General features: G+C 43.7%; 1 protein-coding gene across 1 annotated transcript in view; it reads right to left on the bottom strand.

The window, feature by feature from the left end:
• Window positions 1–12672, bottom strand: part of JARID2 (jumonji and AT-rich interaction domain containing 2) — a 334505-nt gene that overhangs the window by 4496 nt on the left and 317337 nt on the right. The window contains exon 17 of the mRNA XM_069092440.1: window positions 10393–10500. Within this exon, the coding sequence (XP_068948541.1) occupies window positions 10393–10500 (108 nt within the window). The remainder of the gene's footprint in view (window positions 1–10392; window positions 10501–12672) is intronic.

Raw genomic sequence — 12672 nt, 5'->3', positions numbered from 1 at the left:
AACTCCAGAAGTCCCCTCTCTTTTTCCTTCCTGTTTTTTCAAGCCTCCCTCAGCCTTACTTCTAATAAATCTATCATCTTACCCAGGATCATCTCTTGACTCCGAAAGTGTGTATATGTATATGTATATATATAAATAAAAAGCCCTACTCTGGCCTCATGGCCTCACTTTACAATCTTTATTCAATAATTCATCAGTTAAGCATTTTTTTTCTTTTTCTCACATTCCTCCAATGGGGGTGGGGGGAAGGAGAGAGGAAAGGAGACATGACACAAAACCCTTCTAACAAATAAAAAGTCAAGCAAATCAAATCCCCATATAGGTTATGTCCAAAATACTTGTGCAATTTTGGATATTAGTTTGTCATCTCTCTGTCAGGAGATGGGTAGCTCTAATGGTAATGGGAATGTAAAGATCTTCCCTACCCCCCCTTAACCGGCTGAAAACACCTGTGGTAGGTGTTTTGCTGAAGGGTGGAGCAGAGCCCACAGGAAGCTGGGAGTCAGAGCAGCTAGATGGTGGGAGAGAGAGGATGACAGACAAGCAGACAGCTAGTCTTGTGAGTGTTTGTGTAAATGCCAAAGGATGGTGTGACTTCATGCTGTGCTATGGTGTATTAACTGCTTTGCTACTATGATGGATTCAGCTTTCTGGTTTGGGGATTCAGTTTTCTGGTGTCTGAATAAATGTTTTTGCTTCTGTCTTTTATAATGAAAAGTCTTTTATATTTTGTGATTGAGAACTATGCCAGTATATTTATAGTCACCACTGGTACTGTGAATATTGTGTTGGTGCTACAGTGGCTTGTATGATAATTGGTCCTAAGGAATCACTGATCTTGCATTGATCAGAAATTATAATTCCTTCAAAATTGTTTATTTTACATAACATCAAGGTTAAGTCTTCCTGGTTCTACTCCCTGTGCATCAATGCATACAAGTCTTCCTAGGTTTTTCTGAAATCATTCCTTCAGTTTTTGCAGTAATATTCCATTACATCTCTATGCCACAATTTGTTCAGTCATTCCCCAAAAGATAGCAGAAAGGAAACAAAAATTTTATTAAGCACCTATTATATGGCACATCATTACTTTCTAGTTCTTTGCAATCACAAAGAACTGATATAAATATTACTGTACCTGGAGGGTGCTTCCCTCTTGAGGACTGGTATGATAGGGTCAAAAGGTACGCAGTTTAGTAACTTTGGGAGCACAGTTCCAAATTGTTTCTCCAGAACGGCTAAGACCAATCCACAGCTCTTCCAACAGGGCAGCAATGTGACTTGGTTTATGTTTTGCCAAAACACCCAATTCTGAGTCTGCTATTAACCTCCCCTCTCCTCTATCTTCAACTCTGTGTGTGTGTGTGTGTGTGTGTGTGTGTGTGTGTGTGTGCGCGCGCGCACATGCACTGCTGAATGTCACTGGAGTCAGTCATACGACTATACTAACAAAGTTCACTACAAATACATTCCTTCCCCACTGCCTAAAACATTTCCAGGTTTGTTCTATCCTTAAACACCTTCCCCTTGATCCTATCAAATTATCATCCTATATTTTTTCCCCTCCTTTCACAGTCAAATTCTTAGAAAAATTCACCTTAGAAAAGAACATCCACACTAATAAACTTCTAATGTCCTGACCCCCCTTCACAATCTGGCTTCCAATTCCACTAGTTGACAGAAACCACTCCATCCAAGATCACCAATGATCACTCAGCTGATCATCTAAAGGCCCCCTTTGCTGCCTTATCCCAGCTTAAGCTTTGAGGCTTTTCAGAACGTCAGACTCTCCATTCTTCTTTACCTTGACTTCCTTGATACTATTTTCCTTCTGGTCCTTGTCCTATCCATCTGATCTCTCAGTCCTTTTGCTGGATCACCATCCCTTTCCAACTCTCTAATCATGAAACAATTATTCTACAAGTCTATGTCTAGGACTCTCACTTTCATTTGTTTTAAAAAATATGATCTTTGAGAGAGCTCTTCCTCCCATGAATTCTTTATTTGAGATTCCCAAATAAATATATATATCCAACCCTAGTTTCTCTTCTGAATTCTACCCTTAAATAGCCAACTGCCCACTGGACCTTTGAAGCAGATGGTCTACATATATCTCAAATGAAACAAATCCAAAAGAGAACTCACTGTCTTCTCCCATCTCCAGCTGAAATCTACCTTTTCTCCAAAATTCTCATCAGTCTCTAGGTCTTCCCCATTTTCACTCCACAACCTGTGTCCCTGGGTTCCCACTTCTCTCCACTCGTCCGATCATCCCCCACCTCCAGCACTAAGCCAAATGGACAACTTGTGTCTACCTCGGATGCGGCATCTCCTCCCTCTCACTCTTTCCACAAGTTGTGTCCTCCTCTGCAATGCAACCCACTTCCCTCCAGGCTCTCAGAATCCCTTCCTTCCTCCCAAGCTTATCGCTCATGCTTCCTCCTACCTGGAGCCTTTCCTCATTCTCCCAGTTATTAATGGGCTTCCTCTCTCCTCTGATGACCTCATATTTACCTGTCTGCAGACATGTTATATCTCAGCAGGAACGGCTTTACTGTTGTGTCTGTACAACAACTGAGCACGTGCTTAATAAATGTTCACTGTAAAAGCAAACTCTCATTCTGGGCAATATTCTGTACAGAAAACGGGCATGACCACAGCTATGTGTCAATTTAACATTTCTAGAAGAGTCCATACACAGATCTGGAGGTAGGCTACAGAACAGATGTATAAGCTTCTTATAAGAGGGGACCAGTTCTTATTTATCTTGTCATCTCCCTCAGGGCCTAATAGAGTACTTAATGCTCAAGAAAGAAAGGAAAAGAAGGGAGGGAAGGAAGAACAACGGTAAAGGATGTAACTAGGGCAGCCAGGGGGCCCAGTGGATAGAGCACTGGCCTCAGAGTCAAGAAGACCCGAGTTCAAATCCAACATCAGATACTTACTAGCTATGTGACCCTGGGCATATCACTTCACATCACTTGCCTGTTTTCCTCATCTGTAAAATGAGCTGGACAAAGTAATGGCTAACCACTCTAGTCTCTTTGCCAAGAAGGAAGAGTCAGACATGAACATGACAGACCAGGAAAGGAAATAATGATTATACCTATTGCCTTGCAATGATTACGGCCCTGAACTAGAATCTGGGAGCAAAGCTGGACTTCATAAAGGAGAATCTTTTACAACAAATCTCATCTGATGTAACAAAACCAGAAGACTATGAAAGCTAAAGCAGATGAGACCAATCATTGTCACAATATTTCTGCCACCCGTCCCTAACCCTAGACGACTGCAGTTCAATGTTGTTCTTCCTGTCCTAATGAAATAATCCCAATCTGATGAAGCCACTTATGAGTGAGTGGCAGGACCATCTAAAGGAAATGACCATTCAACTTGTCTTTGGCAGTGACCAAATGCTTTAACCTCTGAGAGACTGACTGACCACAACCTCTCCTTACCTTCCCCAAGAATCCCACACCACAGAAGAGGGATAACGAGCTAGAACCAAGCTGCCTATTCAAATTATGGACTATGGAAGTTATCAGCAATCTTAACTTACTTCTAAACAGTTCAAGGGCACTTTAATTCTTATTAAATCAAATGACATCCATTCCTTTCCCTCACTTTTTTTTAGGAATAAAACACAGATGCCTGACATGCCAGACTCCTGTTACTTATGGAGTTTTTCAATCTTTCTGGGGTTTTGTTACATTAGAAGCTTATAAAAGTTTAATCAGTGCCAAGAGGTTGGTAAAAATCTGGGCTTATGTTTCCAGTGCTTGCTTCAAAATGTTCCCAGGAAGACATCCATCTCTCTCAGGTTGAATCAAGAAATACTGGGATAGTGGCTTTGATGAATATCCTCAAGTTTTATTTTTAACCATTTGCTCTTTAAGTCAAGAAAGAGAGGAGACAAAGCGGTTATCGCCTTTGCTGAGCATGCCTTAAAAAAAATAACAAAAGAGATGCAAATGAGGCTATTTCAGGCTTCCAATCTTATAATTTAGCCAAAAGCTGAGCAATTCTGACCCATCCTATTTGGACATGCAGCCCACTGCCTTTGCCAGCTACTCTTGTGGCTTCCCTTCAGATCTTCAGCCATAAATGATAAACACTCTGCCTCTGATGAGAGAAGAAAATCAATCAGTGCTTTCTGAACTGAACTGGGAGGGTTTTGCTCTTAACCCAAAAATACAGTGTGACTGAGGTGCTATTTGGGCCCCACAAAAATCCCTTACCCTAAGTGTCAAATCCATGAAAGGCCCCAAGGAAGCTCATTATTGGGAAAACCTCATCATCCTGCACAATCCCAGCACCTTGCTCCTCTCTGCACCCAGAGTCACAAACTCCAAATCCTCCATTTAAGCAGGGAGCTCAGCCCGGGACATCTGAGCTCACCAGGCTGCACAGCTTGGAGAGTTCTCTGACTTGCGCACCGTGCCCTAGCAGGAGCCTGGCCCTTCATCCTCTGCACCCTTTGGCATGTTTTCGTCCCCCATTGGACTTCAGGGCTTGTTAAAGGCACCGACTTTTCCTTTTCTTTTTTTTTGTATTTCTATCCCAAGCACTTGGCACAGTGCCTGCCATACAGTGAGTACTTGTACTTAATACATGTGTACTGACTTCTCAACCATTTCTGGGTAGTAGGCAAAAGGGGCAGAAATGGAAGAGAACAAAGTATCTCCTGCTGAATTTACCACTCGACATGCCCCCACGCACCCTCCACCTCCAGTATCACTGGCCTACCTGCTATTCCTCAAACATGACACTTCGTTTCTTTGGTCTCTCCTCTACCTGGAATGCCCTCAGCTTCCCGGACCCTCTTCCTCCATCAGGCCAAATCCCCCAGCTCCGCAGGCTGCCTCCCCCACTGAGGAATCTCCCTCATCCTCATATGTAAAATGGTTGTAGAGAACCCAAAGCCCAACCGCTTATTGTGAAGAACAAATGAGACCGCACACTTGTCATTATTGTTGTTATTAAGGCTTGTGTGTGTGTCTTTACTGTTCATTTGTTTCAAGTATTCGACTGTTCTTGACCCATTTGGGGCTTTCTTGACAAAGACACTGGAGTGGTTTACCGTTTCCTTCTCCAGCTCATCTTACAGATGAGGAAACTGAACCAAGTAGGGTTAAGTGTCACATCCACAGTCACAGTTAGTGTCTGAGGCTATATTTGAATTCAGGTCTTCCTGACTCTAGGCCCAGTGCTCTATGCACTTTACCACATAGCTACGCCTTTGCATGTATCTAGTTATTTATATTCTCCCTTTAGGATTCTTGAGTACAGAGACTATAAGACAGACAGACAGCTAGATGGATGGACAGATGGACGGATGAGAGGCAGAAGGAGGAGAAAGAGTAGCTAGGAAAAAAGCCCAGATCACAGAGTTCCATTTTCCTACCACGTGCTTTAAAGCACCATCTGCTCTCACCTGGGAAGCCAGGGATGATGCCTCAGGCTCACAGATCCTGAATGAAAGTTCTCAAACCTTTTAATCTCAAAAATGAAGGACTCCTCCCCCTGCCTGTCCCCCAAGCTTCAGTTCACATGGGCTTTACTGATATTTAGCATGCTAGCAACTAATATGTAATAAGCAGTTTTGAACTTGTGCATCCCCCAAAAGGTTCTCAAAGCCCCCTGAATCACCCTTTGGGCTGAGCACTCCTATGTCTGACCCCTTCATTCTGCAGATGAGGCTCAGACCTGTCTAAAGTAACCCAGAGTCCACCCCGGCACAATGCCCATTTTAGTGCATGACTAGTATAGACAAACAGAAAGTGAATGTGTTCATGGGGAGGAAGAGAAGGTGAGGAGGAAGATGTCTTCATTGATCATTTTCCCAACCAGGGCATCATGGTACAAACTAGAAGCCAGAAATGGGCCACGTCGCCAGGCGGGGCATCTCAGAGCAAAGCATTTCTCCAACAGTGAAGTCCCTGACTCGATCAGTGTGCACTCATCGTCTGCTGGGGGCCACAGATAAGAGAGCCAAGCACCGACTCCTTACTGAGCCCTGAGCTCAAAGTAAAAGGTCTGTTCTTCTAGGTGAGCCTGTCAAGGACACACAAACCTTCCAAGTTTGGAGATGAGAGACCCCTTCGGGGAGAAATCTAATTTTTCCTGGCTGGATATCATTCTGTCAGGAATAACTTCCCACTTGTTAAATATTCACTAATCAGCACATTGCTCAGCTTTTGCAAACATACCAGTGTTGCAGCGTAGCCCTCAATGACCAAAATATTCTTATTCTACTGAGCGACAAACAGCAATCAGTAGGTATCCCAGGGGTTCTGAGACCATCACCTATTTCTCATTGTCAGGCTACATGGCTCCCCCTTTAACACATTTCTCTAACACTTGATAACAACTTGATATGGGATGAAGTCTTAGGTAGTTTTAAGATCTGAGAGGCTATTTACAAAAGCACTGCATTCTTCTCCAGGGGAGTCTAAGAGGAAAAGAAAAATTTATTAACAATAAAATGAGAACTGTTGCTGCTTCATAATAGAACAGAATATGGTTTTGCTGCCCGAATGTTAACAGCTGACTTGGGCACTGCATGGTATAGAAGGGCTGGCAGCTCACATCTGAACCCTTACTTACAATCCAGTTAAAGAGGACTGATGATACTGGGGTGTAAGGAGAAGTGTTAAATTTATTTCTAGATCATTTGACTCATTAGCTCTATGAGCAGCATAAGCAGAATTCATGGTTTTTTCTTTTGCAGGGCCCTAAAATCAAAATAATACATGCAAGATACGATTTAGAACTGAGAGTGACCCCAAATCTATCTTGTCCAGCTCTCTGGTCTTAGGGACGAGGAAATGGAGGCCCAGAGAAGTTAAGCAATTTGATCAGTGACACCGACAGCTCCATAGAGTGCCCAGAGAGATGATCTCAAAGCCCAACCCCTGGGTTCAAGTACTGCCTCTCACCCACACTGTGTTATCAGGACAAGTCACTTCAACATTGCAGTCCTGGCTAACTCTCTCAGACTGAGCTGCACAAGAGCCCAACTGACTTGGGAGAAGGATATTCTCTCTTATGAGTTCTCTGCACTGATGAAACCACAGGTCCCATCCCTATGCCACAAAGTACAGGGTAAAAGCAGAAAGTGGAACCTAAGTGCTCCGATTTCAAATCCAACACCCTCTCTGCTATTTATAAAGCTTCAAGGCTAGGACTGTCACTTAAAAGTGTGTGCCTAAGGACTATGGGAGCTGTGTCCCTAATAACCACTCTTCATTCTGGCAGCGACAACGTCTATTTACTTAGCTTCCTGAGTGCAGCTGGAACTGAATCCAGAGCCTGATGGGAGGCGAGAAAGCAGTGAAGAGAAAAGGCCCTAACTCCCTCATGTTATTTCAGCCTCTATGTCCATCACTTTCTATTTTTTCCCATCCTGTGGGGCTCATGAATAGACCTCCTAGCATTCCTGCCACGTCCTGGCTCTGGCCCACCCACCTGCAATGGGGGCAGGCAAAGCTGCGTCCTCTTCTCATTCAGGTGGATGCCCAGCCAGCTTGACAAGACATACGCAGTGCTGAAACCCACCCACGTAGAAAATGCAACCAAATCCCTTGTAAATTAATCCCGAGGCTGCCAAGAATACTGACTGAGTTATTCTAGAGATTTAGAATGGAAAGAGGCTGAACCTGCCAGTAGTTTCTCCATTTGCAAGAGCAATGGGAATCATCCAAGACTGGGCCTCCTTCTCCAAGTGAAAAGAGGGATCTGAAGAGGATTCAAGGTCCCAAAGGCTGAGCACCGTGTCCACCAATATGCACCGAAGAGTATGTAAGGCAAATAGTCTCAACAACTCAAGGTCAATGGGGGACACTGCTCACAGAGACAGCACAAAGCACTGAAATCCTCGATCTTGTCAACCTCTTCCTCCAAGAAATATTTCTTGTAGCTGCTTACGTGGAGCCAAGGGGAATGACTGCAAAAGTAGAGAGGGAATAAAGATGGCAAACCTGGAAAATGCAGGTATTGGAGAAATGACCACAAAGCTTCCGAGTGGTAGGGAAAAAGCATGAGTGTGGTTATTTGGCACAAGTCTTAACATGGCCAAGATGGTTGTTATACATGAACGAGCCTAGGTCCTTGCTATGATTTTGTCTGGCTCCTTCTCCCCAAAACATTAGTTTCTTAGACAGATAAGTGTGGTGGCCATGAGGGCAATTTCCAACAGCATTTGAAAGCAGGGCAACGAAAATAACCAATTGCTACCCTTCTCTCAACTCACAACCAGATGTCTCAATGTCCAATGTTGCCTTTTGTATAGATTATTACATAGATGGTCTCTTTTTTATTCCACTATAGCAAAGGAAGAGAATTACATAGTGGGTTGGCGATCAGAGAAGAACGGTTGTACTTCTCACCTATGTTTCTATTAAGAATGTTTAAATGAAATTCTTACTTCCCACTAGAAACATTAAAAAAAAAAAAACCAAATCTACAGCCCTGAGAGGCCTAACCAAAAGCCCAGGAGGTAGTTTTGGCTATAAGAGAGCTCCTGTATTTTTCCACTAATTAAGAGAAAAGGGAATGGAATTTAATACAAGGGCTGTACTTCAAAGTACATTCCTGAATTCTACCCAAAAACCTAAACTGAAAGAGAGAAAAGAGGGGGAAGGGGGGCTTAGGGTGGGGGAAATATTCCAAATATTAGAACCACTGTGCTTTCACATATGGTGTTTATATTTGTCTTAAATGCAAAGAATTTCTGGACAGAAAGCTCCGGAATAGCTGGGCTCTAGTGCTAAAAACCCCGCTTTGGTGGCTTGAATTAACAAACATATAGGGACATTTGTTTCTCAGCCAGAGGAAACAGAAAACCCTTTAAGCTCCCATTGCCTCACCCCCAACCCTCCCTTTTTCCAAGTGATTTGTACTCCCTGGCAACACTCTCCAAAGTCAGCCTGTTGTGAGCTCAGCCGCTCCACAGGGTGCTTCCCACACGTGTGCGTCTGTCCCAGTCCAGGGATCCAAACATCTCCCCAACCAGACAGCTCCATGATTATCGCCCAAAAGCGAGAACTTGAGTGGCAGCTTGACTACCTCAAAGCTTGTTGGATGCATGCAGGAAGCCCGAGTGCCCTCCCTGGCCACCATGAGTCATAAGTGAGGCTTTCACAAGGGAAAGGCTGAGCTCAGTGGGTGCAGTGCCTCTGCATCTTTGGGACAAACAGTGACCACTGACAAAGGAAAACTGAAAAGCTGGAAAATCAGACAGAAATCCCAGAATTGTTTCAGGTTTCTCCAAGTGCAACATGTGCAGAACAAGCAATCTGGACTGTACTAAAGGCAATCCCAAACCAGTCATATAGACAACAGTTTAGTGTGCCTGGGTAGGATAATTAGGTGGGACAGGACAGTGGTCTTTAAATAATGAGCTGCCACATAAAAGAGGAGCAGGCTTGTTCTGTTCACCAATATAAGGAAGAATTTCCTAATAACTGGAGCTATGCAAAAAATGGAATGGGAGAGGCCTATGAGATCGTGAGTGAAGGCTTAAGAGCTTTCACCCAGTACATGACCATGTCACCCTCTGCCAATGAAGCTGAAGGACCTGACTATCTAGCAAGGGGCAGTTAGAAACAACCCAAACCGTCTGAGCACCAGCCCCACAATCTTGCTTTTGTACCATAGGCCATCTCTGCCAGGGCTGGTTGAGAGGGCATGACTGCAGCAGACAAAGGTAGGACTAGAGGGCCCAGAAATACACACAGCTTTAGAATTGGACAGGTCATCTAGTCTAAAACAGTCATTTTGAGCCAACTGAGACCCCCAAAGGTCACAGCATCAGAAAAGCACAGATTTAGAGCTGGATAGGACCTTACAAGATTCATCCAATTAGTCCAAGTCCATCAATTTCCAGATGAAGAAGAGAGTGGGGCCAGGGGAGGGACATACCAAGGCTGACGTCTCAGGTAGTGAAGAGCAGAACTTATATTTCCACTTGGGAATTCTGATGTATTTCTACTACCCCACCACACCACACCAGGCTGAAGCTTCCCTCCCCAACTCCTACAGGTCATCCTAGAACCAACTGCTACCCAGAGAGGAAATGCCTGTAATTACCACGAGTCACTATCACAGTCCAAAGGTGGGCCACATCAAGACCAACACCTAAAAAGAGAAAGCCTTCCCATGAAGTGTAAGGAGAATATTTTAAGTCATGGTTTTCAATTAGCCTGCACTGTGATCTCTCCCAGAGACCCAGCAGCACCTGCTAACTGCTCCGCCCTGCCTCATCTCTGCCCAATCCCCAAGTATCACACAGGGCGTGCACAGAGGCTGTGGGATGGTGCAGAACCCCATGCCTTTGGCCCCCCTTCTAAGCAGCATCCGAAGTCCCAGGAGCACAAGCTGCCAAGTACTGACCTCGTCATAGCGGTACATTAATTTCAGTCCCCGACAGGATTTCTGCTTTTCCACGTGGCGCAGTGCACACTCCAGGCAGAAAACGACATTTTCATTTTCTTGTACGACCTGCAAGGTAGGGGAGGGCCAGGTCAGATGGCGCAGAGGAGGCAAAGAGACAGAAGGCACTGTCAAGAGACAGTGCGATTCTTAGGGCAGGGGCTGCTACACCTGCACCCATACACCCTGTGCATCCCCCTAAGGAATACTAATCATCCCTGTACAATTTATAAAGTGCCTCTGTTGGAGCCACCCAAGAGAGTGATGACATAGGCAAGGAAGACATCACCATCACCACCCACCCCCACGTGACAGATGAGAATGCAGGGTCAGAGCAGTTAAGCAAACTGGCCAAGATCAGACAAGAAGGAAATGGAAGGTCTGGGGCCAGAAGCCAGGTCACTACTCTCTGCCAGTGACTCCTAGGAGAGAGCTCCGATGGGCAACATGGTGTCATGCATCAGGGACAGTGTTACACTTGGAGTCAGGAAGAAGAGGATTCAACGTCCTCTGACACTTAGCTGGGCAACTCTGCCAATATGTAAATGGGGAAAGAGACCAGAAAGCCTTGTTCACACATTCACATGCAAGAGGGAATTTTACAAGATGGTGTGTGTACTTTTAAGCCCTCTCTATCTGTCGCCCTCCTCTTTGTCAGCATTTTAAATCAATGATTTGATATATTAATGAAATGCATATCAATTTATGAATGAAATGTAAGATAAATAATGTTGTGAATAACAAATGGGACTCCCTAAAAGAAACAGGTTAGAAAAATGGGCCAAATCTAATGAGATAAAATTTAACAGGGATGAATATAAAATCTTATACTTGGTTTCAAGGTGAAAAAAATTCAACTGCATAGAGAAAAATCTTTCTCCATAAACAGAATATATGAAAAAACAAAGAAACAAACATAAACACCTGATTTCTGAGGGGACTACCCTAAGCTCTATAAATCATGTGTTCAAAACTATGATATAATTATCCCAAAACAATAATGCAATCTGAGGATGTGTTAACATAGGCCTGGAGTAAGCAGAAGGTCCATCACATTCAGCCCTGATGAGGACACACCTGCTATATCACTATTAGTTCTGAGTCTTACAATGAAGAAAGGACACTAGGCAAAGGAAATCATGCCATTTAAAGACTGGTTGACAAAGCAGAGGATACTGAGTCCTGAAAAGAACAGGTTTAGAAGAAACACTAACAATCCTCAAAAATCTGAAAGATGATCAAACGGAAGAGTGGCATTAGCCTTTTTTGGCAAGAATCAAGATGGAAGTCTCCAAGGGGTGAATTCATGGGTAATCGAGGGCAAAGATTCCTAACAATCAGAGCTGGCCAAAGTGGTGAAAGGCTGCTTTGGGAAGCAGTCAGTTATCCCAGACCTGAAGCAGAGGTCTGATAAACTCCTGTGGAAATTTTAGAAGGAATTATTGTTCTGATAGGGATAAGCCTAAAAAGATGGGTTCCCTTTCAGCTCTGAGATTCTAGGATCCTAGAAAGTTGCTGGGAATAGAAAGGGTTAAATTCTAGGTATCCTAAAACAAAGTATGAACCCTAGCAATGATTTCAAAATAATCCATTTGTCACACTCATTCATACGCACACACAATCTTCTAAATGAATGTGTTGTATTGTATTCTAGGTCAAAGGTTCCATATTACATATGCAACATGGAAACCGACTGAAATGTGATTGGGAAATGTGTAACAAAATTGAAAATAATGTGAATTCATGGTTTTTCAAGTCAATATATGGCTGGTGGAATCTGTTTTTATTTGAGTTTGATCTAGGCTTTATTTCAAAAGAAGAGACATAATGTGTCTTCCTACCCTAAAGGGGCTTTTATATCGAATGGACCAGAAGGTTAAAGGATATACCCTCATCTATTATCTGGATATTATAAATCCATCCTAAAGTCTCATATGACTCTGCAAAGATAGCTACTTGCCCTTTGTTAGGCCCCAGCTGAATATGGACTGATTTCAAATAACCAGCTCCTCCTAGTTTCCACCAAGTTTTAACCAAGAAGTTCTAGAAGAAATGGGAGAACTGAGAGATGTGGAAGTTTTGCAAAGCAGGGTTCCCTCACCTCTTCAGATGAAGAAACCGATTCCTTAATTAACCAGCCTAAAGAGTTAGAAGGCAAAGAGGGTGATACACTAGAAAGATTGGGGGGGGGGGGGCCTGGCACTACAAGTCATGGGTTTCAAGCCCACTCTATCTACTTAC

The sequence above is a fragment of the Petaurus breviceps genome, unplaced genomic scaffold (assembly GCF_028583685.1).
Source record: "Petaurus breviceps papuanus isolate PSGF00001 unplaced genomic scaffold, PetGlider_PUasm1.0 190, whole genome shotgun sequence".
Lineage (NCBI taxonomy): Eukaryota > Metazoa > Chordata > Mammalia > Diprotodontia > Petauridae > Petaurus > Petaurus breviceps.
This window is presented reverse-complemented; position numbering and strand designations above follow the sequence as displayed.